Source organism: Macrosteles quadrilineatus, unplaced genomic scaffold (genome assembly GCF_028750875.1).
Source record: "Macrosteles quadrilineatus isolate MER2022 unplaced genomic scaffold, UCM_ALF_1.0 Scaffold_8__2_contigs__length_117827958, whole genome shotgun sequence".
In the NCBI taxonomy this organism is placed as follows: domain Eukaryota; kingdom Metazoa; phylum Arthropoda; class Insecta; order Hemiptera; family Cicadellidae; genus Macrosteles; species Macrosteles quadrilineatus.
In genome coordinates, this window is record NW_026542601.1 from 83,209,858 (window position 1) to 83,229,353 (window position 19,496).

A 19,496-nucleotide genomic window follows, 5' to 3' on the forward strand; every position below is an offset into this window, starting at 1 on the left:
TGACCTCTATATTACATAACCTTTTCAAAACGATTCGGTGAATCACTCCCACGGTTAAAATACGAGGGAATAAATATTTTTCTTTTTAATATGAGACAAATTTGTTTGTCTTATTTATCGACAACGATAGACACGGTTTATATGGCTAATCAAATATTAATTTTTGATATCGCCCGTGAGAAAGTCTACAGATAGTACATAATATTAGTGTGGATTACGGTAAACTATGTTTCATAAAATCCATTATCACTATTTTGGGACATCATACCATCCTTATAATAATACGGGAAGGCGATTTATACGAAACACCACTCCTCCGTTAATAATGGACAGATTTTTACAAACGATGTCACAAAAGTAAGTATTTTTTTGTGAAGATATCCCCTTTCACCAATTCCTGTAATAGAAGTCCTCAGGCTTTGCCCCACAGGCCATCAAAAAACCCAAATGTATTTCTTATGAAGAAAAGATTATCTTTACTTAAACAGACGAATAATTTGTATTAGGTAACAAATTGCATACTAAATCAGCTGTTGGTAAACACATGATACACAAGAGCGTTTGTTTTCATTCACGATAACTGGAGTGGAGTTATTGATTATATTATCTTTGAGTTGACACTTTTAAGTCATCGGAAGTTATGACTGATATTTGTTTTGAAATACTTTGCAATTGCTCGAATTCGAGCAACATGTGCACTAGTAATGATAAATAGGTGCGTACTTTGGACTAAATGCGAACGCAATATTGTAGAATGGAGTGAGATTATCTGGGTAACATCAGTTTCCCTAAATATCAGATGTTTCTTGAGCCATAAACATTTAAGTCCAATGATCAAAAACAGCTGGGCCCAGTTTCGAACCCTCTAAATAGCTATCGGCCTTACTCGTGAACAAACTGGTGACCTTTTTGATTGACAGTTGAGCACTACTCACCACTCATATACTTATCTATATTATTTATTTTAAACATATAATGCACAAAGCAGTTATGATTCGATCAATGTCAGTAGCCTGATTAAAATGAGTTTATTTTATTTCATAAAGACAATTTTTCATGGTAAAATGGAACCTCTTACATTTTGTTGTATCATACGAATATAAGAAGCATAACGATATCACAATTATTTGCAAAATGTTGAAAGCTTTAAACGCTGATTTTTCGATGAACATAGGCCCAAATGGGAAAGGTGTAGGAAACAAGTTGTTTACACTAATGCAATCTATCTTACTGCTTCAGCAGGTGAAATTTCCTTTTGAGCTTAGCTAACTATAGGTCGGCCGCTTAGAAAACGACCTCCTCCAGCATTGGTTTAGCATTAGCGCGCAGGTCGTTTTCTAAGCGGCCGAACTATAGTTCAAATTGCAGAATGATAAATTACTTAAACTAGATTTATATGAAAAAATAAAACCGTCACTACTTTTGCTTAATGTTACTTAATGTACAGTATTATCGGTGCAACCTTTTGAGAAATGCCTATCGTTAAACATCGGTTCGAGCTGGGTAAATAGTTATATATAGTGCTCGCCTGCCAGTCAGAAGGCCACTGGTTCGATTCTTAGAATGACCAGGCTTTTTGATGGCTTAAAAATAATCCCAGCTGTAATTAATAATTGTCTTTTTATAAATGATCCTAGCTAAAATAAACGGGTTCCACTGTTAGACCGACATGCCACTTGTTCGTCAAGCCAGTTGACCGACATTTTATGACATTTGTCGACCAAATGACATGTCGGTCAAATGGCAGGCACTCACACCATATGTAACAACCATGCTTCTCAGATTACCCTCTCTATTCCACACCCAATATAGCTTAAAACATGAACATAATTACGTCACTGACAGTAAAGTGATTAATCCGAATTCTTGTACTAAAAACCTCTTCTCTTAAATTACAAAGTACCTGTGCCATTTAAGCACAACAAAGCACTATCAAGTCCGTTAGATGAGTCGCACCTTATCAGTTCAAAGGTTGGCACGCGCGTGAGATTAGGCGCTTTTCAGGTGGACGAAGTCCCTTGTCACAAGCTATAAACAAAGAAACCGACAAGTAAATATACGGGATATCAGCTGTATCGTCGTTCACATTGCATTGTCGTGGCTTCCGAGCAACATCACAGCATGGAGGCAGGTATGTAAAGATATTTTTTTAAGTTTTAAACCTTATTATCTGCTAAATTGGAAGCAAAGTTTTATTTTAAGACTGGGGAAGATGATAATTTTTACGATAACATGCATGTATTTGTTCGATAACATGCATATGGTTCTATTTGGGTTTGTGATAACCTGTGCGGAGTTTTTAAAGAAAATATTTGTCTATAGGTTTACTAGCTTCAAAATATAATTGCACCGATTTCGGAAGAATTGATTTATCTAATTTCATTACACTTATAACGAGGTACGATTAAAGTAGTATAGGTAATTTAGCCAAAATGGCTGAAATTTTATCTTGATTGTAAAATGAAGTCTTCATCAAAGTTTGGAAGAAGAATGTAATTTAATGATTTTGTTCCTTAAAATCAAAGAACCAACCCTAAAGTGAAAGATTCTTGGGGTTTAGAATGTAATAAAATTGAAAAATATTATAAAAAAAAACTATTATCTGGGGAGGTATTATTTTGAATAACTTCTTGATCAGCATCACGTTATTAAATTACCTGAAAAACAAATAAAAAGATATACGTCTAATAACACTAGTATTAATATATTTACATTTATACTGTTGACTCACAAGACGGTAATTACATATGAAAGATGGTAAGTGGTGATCGATTTCGATTGGACACTCCAATCATCATCAAACCCAATAGGCACTTACCATTTATGAATTGAACTCGAACCTTTATGATGGTTGAAATTATCAACATTTTATGTGAACTAAATACTACATAATAAAACAATTTACCAAGTCTTAAATGTTTTTAATAGTTCAAATATTTAAATACTCAACGTTATTTTTATTTAATATGTGTAAAAATACTTCGAAATACGTAATCAATCATGACAAATATTATTATTGACTGACATTACATATCTTATCTTTTACCATGGTAAAAAACTTGTAGATTTTTAGATCAACTGAGCAGCTATTGTTGATTGTAAAAAAAACCTGTTTCCCAACTCTTTTGACCTCAAAGATAATCGTCAAACTTTATCACGATTATGCGCATCGGATCATTTTATGACGTAAACATGAGACAATGAGTGTAATCATTTTTTGATTAGTTTTTTTAAATTACCTTTCTACTTAATTAATATACTTCTCCCAAAAGGTTTAGTTTCTATAAAGACGATTTGTGAATTCAATTTAGTAGGGGATATCCTTAAAGCTAGAGTCGTGTTATGGAAAATAGTGTTAGTAGAGTTATTCAAGAGATTTCTTCCACGTCTCTCCCAAAATTAACAGTTTTGCCCTAAATTTATCACAGTTGCCTAAACTTGATATAAGTTTACTTATCTACACGCACTTGCTTTTATGACGTAAATTTCGGACGTTGACCAACGACGCATTTCTAGATCTTTTTTTAGGACAACAAAACAAAAATGGTCTGGTTTTTGATAAGCTATAGCAGCACAAAATTTCGTTATGTCTCAAAGTTTGTTTCTCTACAAATTTTAGAAAGGTTCATATTTTCAAAAGAACTTTTTAACCCTGTTGTTATTTTGGATAGTTTTTAGATTAAATTATTCCTAGATTTAAGTCCAAAAATACTAATTTAAACTAGATGTTATTGATTAATTTAATCTACATGGCTTACAGTACTTGTTGTCCATAGTTGGGTGCTACCTTTTTGAAACAATATCTATATGTTAATAGGCAAGCATGTTTCTTTAAACAATACAATATAAAGAAACCTAGGTATTTTTTGTATGAATGTTAAAAAAAAATATTTGCACAGTCAAAACAATGGCTAATACAATGCCCCTTTCAAGTCAATGAAACTTTTTACTACGAAATGATAATGGCGTCTTTGTCTGTTATCTTAAAACTCGCCAAAAGAAAAATTAAAACAAAAAATCTTAGATAAGTACTAAAAGTCTAATGACCTTACGAGCCAAAAGGAGATTTTCATTTGTTTTCGAATGTTACTCGTGAATGCCTTTATTGATTTACCTAATTTCCTATCCTGTGTTCAAGCGCATGATTAGCATAATCTGTTACTGAAATTAATTGTTGAGACGCAATCATAATTTTATATGGGGTGTGTCAGAACTGTCTACCAATATGTTACCATCTGTTTCTAGGTTAAAATCCATTGCTAATTTCAGAATATCACAAACAAATTTTACGAAAGTCTCAAACCATTTGCAGAATCGCCATTTTGTCTTTCCAAATAGTATCATGCTTGGTATCTACTAAATAATGTTCTCGATACTTCTTTACAAAACCTGTTGTCTCAGGATAATCAAGATTCTTATAGTAGTAATATTCATAAGAATCCCTAGCTTAAAAACTATAAGTAATTCCAGGTTACTTCTTAATAAATGATTCGAATTTTTAAAAGGTAAACGTTAAAAGTTGACAAAACTAGGGCATATACCTTAGAAAATGCAGTGATAAGTATTTGTCATCATTGATGTTGCTATCTAACAAAAGTTATTGATTGTTCAGTCACTAGACCAAGGTTTGGACAACCCTCTTACAAAATTGAAATACCCCCGTTGCCGCAAATCTGCAGACTAAGTGAATTTCTATTTAACTAGCTGGATTTCTACAAAAATATCCTCTGAGAGTGGTCAGATTTTTTCCTATTTAAATAAGATAAATTTTAATGAGTACATAGGTTTGCTGCTACAGGTTATTGAGATGTGTTTTTTTTTATTTAAATGTTGATAATTAGCCTAGTATGAAATAATCAAAATTGCCCAATTTGATAAAAATATATCCATAAACAAGCAAACTACAACAGTTTATTCATTCTCGTTTCGGGATCTGGAATCCGACCCCGTCATCCGGTGAAAAATTATCTAAACAAATATTAGGTACAAGAAAAGTACACAACTCCAACCAAAGCTGGGGAAATCAATAAAAGCCACCCACAAACCAGTCAAATACAGATAGAACAAACATAAAACCTTAAAAGTCCTTAAATTGAACCCTTAAACAAAACACTATGATATGTGGGTCAATGATACAATGTGTTCTATTTAAAAAAAAATAGTCCAAAATACCAAGCGCTTATTAATTTACTTATCACCTAAAATTATGCTGGATTTAAGTTACAAGCCGGGTAAACAAACATATTGCACACTCTGAAATCATGCAATTTCAAGAAACTTAACAAAAATCCCTGTGTAAACAAACGGGTGCTTATCAGTCTGCTGATAAGCTATAAGACGATGCTGCGAAGCGTCGCGGTCAGTCGGTCTGTATCTCCCGGACTCTCACCATGTCTCCCCGCCCTCTAGCCCCCTTGGACAACAACTCCGACATGAGGATGAGGTGTGCTGCAAACATGTCGGGGGTGGACCCTAGGTTCCGGATACAGACGGAGCCGCTGGACCAGGAGGGACAGAGGGTAGCGGAACTACAGCTGCGCGAGACCCCGGCCAGGGTGCGCGAGGCTACAGAGCAGCTCAGGAGTCTGATGAGAGGTTAGTCGAACAGAGAGTAATACAGTAATGTAGTAAAAGTTCCTAGAAAAAATTATCTGCAGTGTTTAAATTTCAACCACAGTAACTTGACTAAATATATTTACCTAAAAAAATCTTGTAACAACAGTAGTGGAAAAACTCCCCCGCTTCCATTATAAGATTACCGTAATCTGCAGGGTGTTCTAAAAATCGTAGAGTGCTAGGCCTACTCTTGATTGAATTTGACACAACAAATAAGATCAAAATCGACATTTTTTAGATTTTGGATTAGGTAAGTACCTAATTCTATCCATAGTCAATGTTTTATCCAACTGTTTTCCTGTTTCCATTACTAGTACATTCCCATAATCTGCAGGGTGTCCCCTACAGTTCAGCAACATAAGACAAAGATCAAAATGTAAAAATAAGTCGAAAAAGTTAGGTAAAATTCGTTTTATTTCGGATTAATTTAGCTAATCCGCCACTTTGTATTAAGATAATTTAGGAACCCTATAAGGATGTTTATACACTTGGCAAAAATAGTAATGTAGATATTTGGGTGCGTACAAATTACTACAAAAATATTCTTCAAACTAATGTTTTTGTTTATATTTTGAAAGACCTGAACATATTTTAAAGCTCAGGAAAATCCGGATAAAAGTGACTAATCATTTGTAGGCTATATGTCAGTTATTAAATAACGTAAAAAATTACGCAATTCAGTAAAAAAATAAAAACTACTGAGCTACGTTAAACAATTCGTAAAAATCACAGAAGAATTTTCATTTTTGATCGTTTTAAGAGATAGAATGTAGGTTTGTTACTGACTAAGATCAGCTGTTTACCACGTAAACATAGTCTTACAAAAAAGAACCTCGTGGCATTATTAAAGTGTTTGTCAAGTTGAAATAAACTGTAAAATATTCACAAAGATCCAACCTATGCCATGGATGAACTGAAACTTCGTAATTGTTTCTTTAAGTATTTACAAAATCATTTTGAAAATCAATAAATTAGTCTTTTCACATGTGGTTTTAACTTCTAAATAATGGCATAGACAAATAGAATAATAATAGTAAACATAAATTTATCCCCATCCATTGCAAACTCTGATATGTTAAGAGCACAAAAAGCTCACAATCATTGGAAATAAATTAGTTTTAGAAAGTTGAAAGCTTGTACCGTAGAGGCATGTTTAGCCGCCATCTTGAACTGAACGGGTAGAACCCTCTAAAGAATACGAATTTTAATAAATCACTGCGTTATTATATGGCAACACATCCAGCAGATTATAGGAGTGTAGTAATGGAAGCGGTAAGTGGGTAAGAAAGAAAGTGCGTCAGGGTAGATGTCCTTTTCCAGGTGACTTGAGCAATAAAGATATATGTTGTAAAGAAAATGTTTTCTGGAAAATTTGTAGAGATAAATAGGTTTATAATAGGTCAAGTTTAAAATTATTAAAATTAACATAGCAAAACTTTTATTTTCATAGATTTAATTTACACACAAAGATTACAAATGAATGAAATTCAATGAATAAGTCAAAAATAAGCTACAGCCCCTTAGCTTTACGAAAAAAATTGCTGAGCTGTTTAAAACTACAACTTCATACCAAGTTTTATAAAAGAGGAGTTTTTCAATAACGACAGAATTACTGAATTAATAAGATTTAACACTTTAAAGTCCTTATCCTTATATATAATACGTGAAGGCGATTTCTATGAAACACTACTCATCCGTTAATAATGGACGGATTTTTACAAACGAGGTGTCAAAATGAAGTATGTTTTGTGTAGACGCCCCCTTTCACCAATTTCTGTAATAAAAGTCTTCGGGCTTCGCCCCACAGGCCATCAAAACCCCAATGTATTTCTTATGAAGAAAAGACTTTGTTTACTTAAACAGACGAATAATTGGTATTACTTACAGCTGTTTATAGTAAACACATGATACACACAAGAGCGTTCGTTTTCAGAGTGAGTTCGTTTTCAGAGTGAGTTCGTTTCCAGAGTGAGTTCGTTTCCAGAGTGAGTTCGTTTTCAGTGTCAATAACTGGAGTAGAGTGATTGATCACATCATCTTGTAGTTGACTCTTTTAAGTAATCGGAAATTGTGACTGTGCAATTACTCGAATTCTATCACCAGGTGCACTAGTAGTTATTATTAGATGTATTTTTTTGTTCTAAATAAATTAAGTTAAAGTCTACTCTGTTGTTTTGAAACAATTAGTGTGTGGCTAGTATTTTCTTAAAATAAGCATTTAAAACTTTTAAATTGTCACTTAACACAGATTGATATTTAAATCAATGACAAATTGTTTTCTTTCGTAACAAAAGAAACAAAATCAAGAAGCAATTGCGCGCTTGGTTGATCCAAGGAGTGACCCAGAACTTTGTTTGCGACACCATTGTTTTCATCAAGAGTTCAACTTATTTATGTCTAAACCTTTGCGCCCGATAAGTCATAAACAGCTGATTTATAACCACAACAATAGACAAGACTCACTGAATTGATTTGGCTTTATCTAATTGAAAACTGCTTACTCGAGTTGATTAATGGGTTTAATAATTAAAAAAACTTGGTCGACCTTCTGTTTTTCTTCTATATTATTAGATATAATGTTTAACATTTAATTGATAGGGTTTAGTATATTTTTCAATTTAGCTAGGTACCGGTATGTTCTGACAGCTCAGTTTAGTCAATAAAAAGAAATGTGTGAAATTGGCTGATTTTTAAACCATAGCTATTTCTCAGATGTATGGTAAATAAACATACCTATCACGTTAGTGTTTAAATGTTCTGTTATATTGACTGCATCTAAAAATAAATAGCCTTTATTTTATTAATCTTTGGTACATTTCTAATGCACTATGGCTGATTTTGATCTACGATTTTACACTTATTAAATATGTTAATTGTTTCATACCTGAATAAAAATATTTTGTTGAAATTGGCCCAACTTTTATAACTTTTAAACAATATCTATTTCTCAGATGTTGTTTGGTAAATAAATATATAGGGTATAAACTTTGTATTATATTGGCTGCATGTAAAATAAAATATCCTATAGTAAATATCTATGGTTGAATTTTGATTAACGATTTTACTTTTAGATTTATTTCAACTGTTTCAGAGGAAGGCAACCTGAATTTCAGAGACGACGATGAAATTCTCCTCATCTTCCTCAGGCCGACCAAGTTTTATCCTGAAAGTGCGCTTGCTTTGGTAAATATTTACATGCTTGGTTACAGGCCTCTGATTATTTATTAAGGCATGATCTTGCATTCCAAACAACTCCCATAAAATTACATTTAAAACAAACTAGCTGTTTACCCACGAGCTTTGCCCCGTTTGACTTCATAAGTATTAATAAAACTATGGGATGGTTAAGTTAAGCTGAAATAAACATAACAGAATACAGTAATACAAACAAATAATCATTCCTGATTTTAATAAGTTAACAATTGAAAGAATAACAAAACATAAGTATATCTGAGGTATTTTTAACATTAGGTATATGAAAAGTTTCCTTTAGAAAGAAATTACGACCTTAAAAGGCAATTTATGAAGTAATGGATAGTTTTGCACAAGGTTTCTCGCAACGAACATTTTAAGTATATGGTTTATCGGGCGTGACTTGTAGTTTTCTCAAAAGTGCATGGGTACTTTGTGATTTATATATGGATAACCTGTAAGTAAAGAGGAAATATCAACAAAATTAAGTGATGCTGAACGTAAACAGGCAATAATATTGTCTTTAGCTAATCCTTAAGAGTGGTGGTACATCTTGAAGGGAAGTTGTTTAATGTGTATGTTATAAATGGAAGGTGGGTTAGTTATACCATAGATAAAACATACTCATTGTGTTGGTAGTCTAAGGTTATACTTGTTCTGTTCTGCTCATAACCAAACAATCAGTTTCAACCACATCTTGTCTGTTATCAGATGAAGAGGGTGGCGCAGTTCAAGGAGAAGAACTCAAACATTCTGTCCGAACTCTCGTCGTCCTCCGAGAGGGAAGCTCTACAGAAGTCTAGGGTAGTGAACGTCCTGACTGACCGAGACCATCTGGGGAGGAGGATACTGGTGGCCAACGTAGGAGGTGAGCACATCATGCAGGAGTAACGTTGTATCATAAACTAATTGAAAAAGTATATTTCACCACTAGGGCGTAAAGTGACACTTTTCGACCCGAGTTCCCGTTTCATGACCAATACAAACAGGTTGAAAAGACACTTTTTCCCTGTGTATGTATATTTTTCGTCTTATTGCTAAGACAGAAAACGAAAATACTTTTCATGCAAGGATAACCTCTCAAAACAACCTCCAATTTGTTTTCAATTTTGCGAATAATCAGCTGTTTAATAAGTGATATACGCTGTTTACAATCATCACTAATGCTAGAATATTTAAAATCAATGAACAGTTTCTTCTCTTGTTTATTATCTGACTGTGATTAAACATTCAACTAAAGTATCACCTGTTAAATTTACAGTTCACATTAAAACCTGTATAAAGAAAGTTTGGCAGCATCACTGGATCTTTAAAAGTGAACCCTAGAAATAAAATTAACGCTAGGGGGGTGAAGCCCTGAATGCAATCTTTTTTACTCACCATTCATCACTCTACTAGATCATAAGCTTTAAAATGACACCTAAATCGTAAAAATTGGTTTAGTACGACAAAAAAGGGGAGTAACAGAGAAACTCCTTGTATCAAGTAAATGTATTAAGACCAGTTTTGAACAAAAAGTTTGTTAATTTAATCTCATGGTTACAATGATTGTTTCCGGGCTACACGCACTGACCCTCTAATAATAATTAATTCTCGGTATAGATACAGCTGACACCCAATAAACCAATTATATATGGAGTAGTTTAGTTGCTAATTCTGGGAACATCACTTTCATAACATCTTTGTTAGACAAAGGGGCTCCTAGCCAAGGTCAAATACGAGACCTCCGTTATCAATCAAACTTTGGTTTTTCAAATTGTGTGGAATCGATGGCTGAACGTTCTCACTTTGTTCCCTTATCCGTAGGATATCTGGTGAACTTGGACTTGGCCTGTAGGAAATGCATAAATCAACGTGTTATCAATTGAATCGTTAATTAAATTAATGCGTCGCGTCGCAGTAATTGATTTATCAAAGAAAGGTTGCATTCACTGAGTTAGACTGTGATCTTTGTGGGTGCAGATATTTGCACTTTGGTGTAAAAGTACAGTTTTGAAATAAAATAAAATCTCGATGTGTGTTTTCGAAGGTTATTTACGTGAAATTTTAACAAAATGTTATGTAAAATAGAAATTACTGTAGTATGGAAAAATTTTAGAGTGGATATTAAAATTGTAAGAAATCTACGTACTAAATATTATTTTGAGTTTAATGCATGGGTAAATTAATCCATGGTTCTATTATACTATACCTGTGCACAATTTTTAGATATAGCTGTATGATAGCGAAAATTAAAAATACCAGTGTGGCGTGAATATTATTTCAACTACTGTATACTAACACATGCCTGTTGAGGGAAATACAGCCTACCAACTTTCCAACATCATCACAATTGACTCATTGGTAATTGCCCTTATCGTCTGTCATTACAAAATGAAATTCAAATACTAAGTATGAATTCAATAAAAAATCTCTAGTATCTAATTTATGTACGGACAGCCACAGGCGTTTCAAATGCTAGCTTTAGCATGGAGTATAGGTTCTGTATGGTACTCTAAATGGACGGTAAAAGACCGTCAGCTGTGCTGCGGTTCCTATAGGTTCTGGCGCACACCGTTGGGAGCGCCATGAAGTTACGGCCTAGCGCTACGTAATTATACGGCTCCCAGTGGTGTGCGCCAGAACCTATGGTAACCACTGCACGGTGGTAAAACCTAACTCAATGAAAGCGACATTTAACCCTTTTAACAAATGTAAATTACTTAGCGGGTTATCTAGTCAATAGTGTAAAGTTGAAATGTTTCTCCTTAGCTGCCTGGGACACGAACATCCTGAGCTCCGACGCGCTGTTCCGTCTGTTCTACATGATCCATCTGGCAGCCATCTTGGAGCCCGAGACACAAGTTCGAGGGGTCGTAGTCATCTTGGACTTTGAGAACTTGGGGATGAAGCAGATTGCAGCGATGAGCCCATCATTCTCATACAACCTGCTGACTTTCATACAGGTATTGTAAATTTCAACGTAAAATATTATAATTTTAATTTATTCTGAGATTAGTGTTATAATCTTTACTAGGCTACACAGGGTCTTCTATACATTGTGAATAACTCCACTTTTATCGAAACCTTAGTGAAATTACCTTTCCCTACAATTGAGCAACCCTCTCTCTTTTAAGTTATGAAATGTTGGTTAACCATTAAGAAACACTTACATCAAGCTCGTATGATATAAAAGTACAAGCTGGTATATTACTGGTTGGTTTTGATTTTTAAATACAAACTCCTATTTAGGGGTGGATGAGTTGATGATGAAATTCAAAATCATGTTAAAAAGTGCGTGACATCACCCTGGTCACGTGTACTGAATGTTATTTGAAAATTTACAGCCATAAAAAGAACAAAAGTGATGGAACGCAAAGTTCCAGTTAAATTAACGTTTAACATTTCTTGTCATAGCTTTTATCGGATTTGCGGCATTAATTTACTTTTTGAAGTTCTTAAAAATGATGTGTTACTTGTGGTTGTCATTTAAATATTTTTAACTACCCCCAGCAACCCCTATTGGGGGCGGGGTGAATTTTAAAATGCTACCAAAAAGTACTTTACATTACCCTGGTAAAGTGTATCAAACCTCGTTTGAATATAAACCAAAATTGGTGCTTGTCCAAACCTTGGGGTGGATTTTGACTCACAGGCAACTTACTGTCACAACTGTACTGTACTTACATAGATACATTTAGTTTCCACCCTACTACCATTGACTATTGGATACAGAAGTATTAATAGTCAAAGCTACTACCAACTGAGCAAACCGGTCACGTGTGACAGGCACTTGACAAGCATATAATAATTTTACACAAAATTGGTCAACTCTACGCGCAAATGAAGGTGCAATTAGTCATCAAATTTATTTCTAGTGATCAAAAGTTTAGTCAGAGCAAAACCACGTCCCAGTCTAGAACAGTACGACCAGTCATGACTTGACTGCGTGCTTATCAAAGGACTTTGGTCAGTTCGTCAGACGATCGCTGATACAGCTCTGTGTTCATCCACTAGCCAATCTGCGAATGACGTAGCAGGATTTGGCCTAGTTATCGCTATTCAAAATTGAATTATCATCGGGTATCTGCTGATTTTGGGTCGCAATGGTGTCTTTTGGGAGATTTCTTAAATGGAGGTACTAAATTAGACGAATTTTCTCGTTGAAAAAAATCTGCACGGTAAAAAATTCAAGAAACTTTTTTTGTCAATTTGTTGTTTTTGAAAAAAATCATAAAGTAAATTTTAGTTGACATCCAAAACAAACCGTAATAAAAAGAATAAAAAACTTAAAATGAGTGCTTTATGTATAGGCCTACATCGAAATAAAAATGGCTTCATTTCTTTGAAGATCGATATAAAAATGTGGATTGATTAGTATCTTATCATCTGTACCTATTGGCATAGACAAAAAAGAATTAAATATAGCCCGCCAGCCGTGCTGCGGTTACCATAGGTTCTGGCACACACCGCTGGGAGCGCCATCTAGTTACGGCGTACGCGCTACGTTCTTTTTGTCTATACTATTGGTAACTTGGACAACGTAACCCGTTTAGATTTCTGATCTCAGCCCCTAATAGGCGTAGATTAACAGTAAAACATAGGTACTGAACTGTATCTAAGTAAAAAAAATGGTTTTTTTTTTAACTATCACAGTCTTAAGTCTTTTTTTGTAAAGATTTTGATTAAATATTTACCGCTCTCAAGTACAACAAATATGTGTTTCTGGTCGTTGATCGAGAAAAAAATTGAAGGTAACACGTTGTAATGTATTTATAATAGGTTTTTCATTAATAGTTGTTCGCCGGTTACCGTGACAATATTAGTTAGCTTAAGTTAATTTTCTTCCCTATTATCAAATATTTTTTTGTAATTATATACTGAAGAGTATGCGAACATTTATTTTAAAATATCAACCATACAAACAATATTGATTAAAAGTCGACCCATTCGCTATAAGTCTTGGACAACTCATACCTCTCAAATGATACGTTGTAAGATTTTAAAAGGTTAAAATCGCAAACAATTAATAAACATTGTAAAAATTCTTTAAAATAAAACGGTTCACAATTAAATTGAAAACGAAGTCAAACACGGGTTTAACCAGTACAACTGTAATAACACAAGGTTATCTCGTGTTGGCGCAAAAACTGCGCTCGTAGCGTGAAATTCGCGTAATTAGCACCAAGGGTCGGCGCAAGGCGGGTTATCTAAGGTTCAGACGTCTTTTAAACTCACACAAAGTCTCTGTCGAGCAATTGAGAAATAATCTTAGTGAATACAAAGCTAAAACTATAATTTTACAGGTACGTTTTAGCAGAAACTAATCTATATTCCTTAAAAATTGATTACTATAGTTTTGTGATAAAATATGTAACATGAAACCAGATTTAAGCGTGTAATAAAAAAAATATTTTTCAAGAATTTGCTAAAAACGGGCCTTATTGCTACAAGTATAAACATGCAATGTCAGTGGTATAGAGTTTCAAGCTCGTTAGAAATCGGATGTATAATTTAAATTGCCATATATGGTCTAGAAACTAAAATGAACAAGTTCGTTATCATTTCTCGAAGTTTAAATTACAACTAGATTCTACTGAAGAATCTGATTCTGAACTGTGTCTTATCATATAAAAAAAATTATAGACCATATGTACACTTTGATAATTTAATTGAACAGCTGATTTTACAAATATGTTTTTCTGTTTTTGTTCTTTGTTATTGTTTCGATTTTGTAACCAAATACAATGTTTAGTGCTCTTGAGTTTTCAATATTTAATTAGTGATATTATGAAAAATACTTGGAGTTAAAATGAATACTATCAAGGAGAAAAGTGAATATGAATATTTTAAGATTAGACAGATTTCATTAGGAATAAATCATTAGTTCTGAACACACGCAATATCGAAGTTCAGCTGTTGTAAAAGTTGATGGACGGGAGTTCTGTTCGAAAGTCATGTATTCGAATCCCGTCAATCATTACGTTTTTTAAGCTACATAGCAATTCCATAACGTGGTTCGGTTACCACCCAAAAATATCTATATTTTGGATAAAGCTCTTTTGGAAAATAATCCACTTAAAATAAAATGTCAACTAATTCAAATGTTTTGTTTGTTTGTGGTCAGAATGCGTCACATATTAATTTACATACAACCCTTATCAGATTGTCCGCATTGCTGATAAAAGTTTGTGTACATCAATATTGAATGCATTCCGTCTGATTGTACACGTTCAACACCTTAACTACGCTCAATTAAAGATTATTTTAAATTTATTCTTTGTTTATGGAAGAATGAAATAATCAACGAGTTCGAGTTAGTAAAAGGTTAAAACAAAAGTTTATGCTAACAAATTTTTGATAGCATACTAAATTATTTATTAGGACTTTACAAAGGGGTATGCGTGTAGATGGGGTTAATGTGGTATCATTATTGGCTCATGGAAAATGTGACGTTGCTGGGATAGCCTATCTATTCCAATGACATCATTGAAACAATATATTCTACGCTCATCTGATTGTATTTCTGATTAATTTTACAGGAAGCGATGCCATTGCGTCTAAAAGAGGTGCACATCGTGAAGGAACCATTCTTGTTCAAAGTTGTCTGGAAGCTCTTCAAGCCTTTGGTGAAAGAGAAGCTAAGAAATAGAGTAAGTTACGTCAATTGAATGTAGATTTAAGATCTGAACGCACCCCGAATAGAGATTCTAAACAAATTTAATACTGTGTTTGTCTTCGGAAATATTACAATGGATTCCACACAATTTTCACAAAGGTATAGCTTGTCAGTGGCAAAGATGCAAAGGATTCTTTTGCTGTGTCCGAAAGCTAGAATTCAAGATTAAAATTTCAATTCACAATTAAATTTATGATTGATATTCAATAGACTTGTGTGCCATTTGAACGACATGTAAATTGTTCGACGAGCCAGTTCATCGACATAAAAGGTTTTCGGTCAACTGGCTTGTTTACAAAATGACTTGTCGGTCAAGTAGTCTACACCTTGTGACACGAGTGGAGGCTTTAATTTTATTAAACAATCTTTGATACTTTAGTAATATATTCTAAGTAAAAAAATTAGGTAACTATATTTTGCTGGTGTTTACAATGTACCTCACATGTTCAACGATGTAAACATGAAGCACATTTCAAAACTCCACACTCATAGAACAAATAGCGGAGTGAAAGAAAACAATTTGCTTATCTTTGTGTGCTTTGTGTCTTGCTAAATTAGCTAAAAATAAAACTGAATACAATGAGTCAGTTTTCTGTGTAGTTTCACCGTTTACTCCCAGAAAACCTTGGGTAATACCCGAAAATGAATCACAGTTTTTAATAGAAACTGACATACTAAGACTGAAATAATGGTTTATACTTGCACACTTACTTCTTTTTTAATAGGGATATCAGTAATTTTTTTCAGCTTACATTAGGCTCACGATTCTTTACTAAAATATCATGCCACTAAAAATACCAGATATTATTTTGAATAATTATACCGTCTAAAATTCCTAAGAAGGGTAACATTTTGCCTCCCATGGTTAATAGGCTAATATGCCTTTCGTGTGTATCATAATGCCATAATTTAATTAATTCTATTATAATGACATAGTATTTACCATGTAAACGTAAAAAAACCTGCCAAAATTTTGTTCATTGCAGCTTTTGAAAAACATGGGTAGAAATCTTGCCTTGGTAAACTGTTTTTGTTGCCACATTCTTCTAAAGTGAATTAGTTTCATCGCCATATCGATGTACGAGTCATATTGTATCGTGTGTAGACAAGGATGCTTCTAAAAACTTTAAAAGACACGTGTTAAAATGAAAATAATTACCATTGGCTTGAAGCTATATGGTAATGAATTCCCTCAATGGATCAAATGCCATGGTGTTAATTTGCAGATCCACCTATCTAAAGAAAGGACACTACTAAGGTAAGTACTCCCTTCACTAAAATAATTAACGCGGAATAGAGTACAAGGTCAAAGGTGAACATTTGGCTTTCTGGTTCAAATTTATTTGTATTTTAACTTCACAAGCACTAAATATCATGTTTACTTTACAAAAAATGATTTGATTTAAACATGTATGAATCACTAACGAAAATATTTTTTTTTTCAGTTGTACATGCACGGGTCCAAGATGGCGTCACTTCACAAGCACCTGGAACCCAAGTGTCTGCCAGAGAACTATGGCGGAACTCTGCCAATGATTGACTACAGCAGTGCGGACTGGTATCCTGCATTGGTTGCCATCGAACCACATCTCAGAGGTAAGGGGGGGGGGGGGGGGTTTGGGGGGGTTTAGTTCTTGGGATTTTGGTTTAAGGTATAGATAGTACCATAGATAAAACATACTCCCATAGCATATTTATCATCCTTATGGAACAGCTGAAGCCAATGTTATTGTTAGCTCCGTCCAATGCACTGTAGAGGTCGTGTTTAGTTTACAATTTTTTTCTTGTCATTTAAGTAATTTGCTACCTCGTTTAGCCAAATAAAACGATCTAATAATAAACAATAACTCGTCTCCTTGTTATATTGCCAAACAGTAAGCATAAATCATTAAATGAACCCTAAAATAATATAAACAATATTTCTTCGACACTAGTGAACAGTGTCCCAAATATGAACTAGATACGAAAAACGAGCTTCAAAATTTACAATGATAAGAAGGCTTCTTGTGTTGGTTAGTCGATCATGGTACTTCATAGATTTCCTTAGGAACAGCTTAAAACGTATAGGTTATCTAGAACGAATGAAAGAGGGTGAAAAGAGACTTTTTGCCCGTATGACGAACTATATATTTCAAAATATCTTTCTTTTTTATTTTATCGTGCAAATAAGCAGCTGCTTTTTATAAATGATTTAATTATTTCGTCTATAACGATTGCATTAACTGTAGTGTATATTATCCTATGTCGAACTATTGACTAAAATGCAACAATAAGCTACAACCAATCATTCTAAACACGATTGATTACAATCGAAATTTACAACATTGTTTACAACATCTGACTTTTACTCCCTAGGGACTAAAAAGCCTTGTATAGACTACTTTAGACCCTACTACTTTAGACCCGCAACGTATGTATTAAAAACAGCTGTTTTTGCTGCAGTATGACATTAAAGTTTTGGTTACGCGACGTAATTAATTGTGTTACTTTTAATTAAACAAAAACATCTCAGTGGGGAAATTAGGGGTTTTTTCAGATCCCTAGTCTGTTACCCTACTTATATTCCAAGATATATTTATAGTGAAAAATGTTTTTTCAGAATGGAACTCATTTGGATACAGGAGAAACTAAACTGCCAGATCACATAAATCGTCCTAATGGATCAACCTTCAAAAGAATATTTATAATACTACTCAGAAACATATTGTGATAATGGTTTGTGATCTCTCAAAAAACTAACTATAGTATTTACGCCTATGATTGTTAATTTTTATAATTACTGTAATTTGGTAATTGATAATATTTTTAAAGAAAAGGCATTATTATTCCGTTGATGTCCGTATTATTATAGTGGAGGGGAGAAGATCTGTAATGAAATAGTCAAACATAAATTCTTTGTAAAATTATAGTCTTAGACTTAGTTGATTTTTGAGTGGGTTTGACACCTCGCTTTTCATTGCATTTATTGTTGATTTAGAATTAAGAAAATTGCTTGTTTTATTCAATTTATGATTGATTTATACCAACTACTGTTGTGAGAATAATTAATTTTAGTATTTTTATAAGGTTTAAGATAAAGATAAGTGTAAATATATTTATATACTTAGTTGTGTTGAAAATGCATTTAAAGTTTTAGTAGATATTAGTAACATTAAATTTGATTTTAGATTTATCTATTTAGATCAATTTGACTTAGACTTTTTTAAATTTTCTTTTTAATATTTCAACAATTTTAAGACATTGTAGCTTTCATTAACACCTTATTGTTCCTTTTATAGTTTGATAATCTCGTTGCATGTGACATTTCGAATTTACAATGTGATACTTGGTGTTTTATATGTAAGAGATTAGTTTTATACTATTTGTACTCAGTCAATGTAAAACAATAAAAATAAAATGCACTTAACTACAAAAATTTATTTAATTTATTAGAAGTCATACAAGACATGTATGGGGTAGATATGAACTCTTACCTTAAATACAGACGGACCTTGCTTAGGTTTTGGTGTTCAATAATCATGTGGTTGCTAAAAAATCTTTATATGGCAGTAGTATCTGTAATGAATACAAATTAATCCACTATAAAATAGCTATAAACAATCCTTTAAAACTACACTTATCATTACGAAAAATTAACGATAAACAATGAGTGCTATCACGTGCTACTTAGAACCCAAAAAAACTATCAATAAATTAAGTATTTCCTTTTTCCAAGCGAAATCACATCAAACTTATTAAAAATGTTGTCGAACGGTTGGTTACTTCAATATATTTTTAATTGGGAGTTTCTCATGTTAAAGTTCTGAAACAATTCTAAATTTGATCTACAGTATTTTAAGACAGAATATTTAGTATAATGACATATTTTTCCCTCAATAGGTATGGAATGGAAATGAGTATAGCCAGGGCAGGGTCTATTTAAATTATATACACTAGCAGAGTACCCGTCTTTCACACGGGGTTGATGTATGTTTGGATTTAAAATTGTAAAAAGATATCAAAATAATTCAAGTAATGTACTACTTATAGG

General features: G+C 33.2%; 1 protein-coding gene across 2 annotated transcripts; it reads left to right on the plus strand.

The window, feature by feature from the left end:
• The first annotated feature begins 2,103 nt into the window (after positions 1–2,103).
• Positions 2,104–18,890, plus strand: LOC128999874 (clavesin-1-like). Of its 2 annotated transcripts, XM_054426611.1 has the most exons (8): positions 2,104–2,131; positions 5,410–5,595; positions 8,708–8,799; positions 9,520–9,676; positions 11,560–11,753; positions 15,330–15,440; positions 16,912–17,062; positions 18,066–18,890. In XM_054426611.1, exons 1-8 carry the CDS (start codon positions 2,122–2,124, stop codon positions 18,095–18,097), a joined length of 933 nt encoding a protein of 310 aa, XP_054282586.1. In that variant the 5' UTR covers positions 2,104–2,121; the 3' UTR covers positions 18,098–18,890. The 2 variants fall into 2 exon arrangements, with proteins under 2 accessions (XP_054282586.1, XP_054282585.1); XM_054426610.1 differs by lacking the exon at positions 2,104–2,131 and having other exon boundaries at positions 5,340–5,595.
• The last annotated feature ends 606 nt before the right edge of the window (positions 18,891–19,496 follow it).

Coding starts and splice junctions, on each gene's coding strand:
- LOC128999874 (XM_054426610.1), top strand. CDS start 5,391: ATGTCTCCCCGCCCTCTAGCCCCCTTGGACAACAACTCCGACATGAGG. Junction 9,677..11,559: donor ACTGGTGGCCAACGTAGGAG/GTGAGCACATCA, acceptor GTTTCTCCTTAG/CTGCCTGGGACACGAACATC. Junction 17,063..18,065: donor CATCGAACCACATCTCAGAG/GTAAGGGGGGGG, acceptor ATGTTTTTTCAG/AATGGAACTCATTTGGATAC.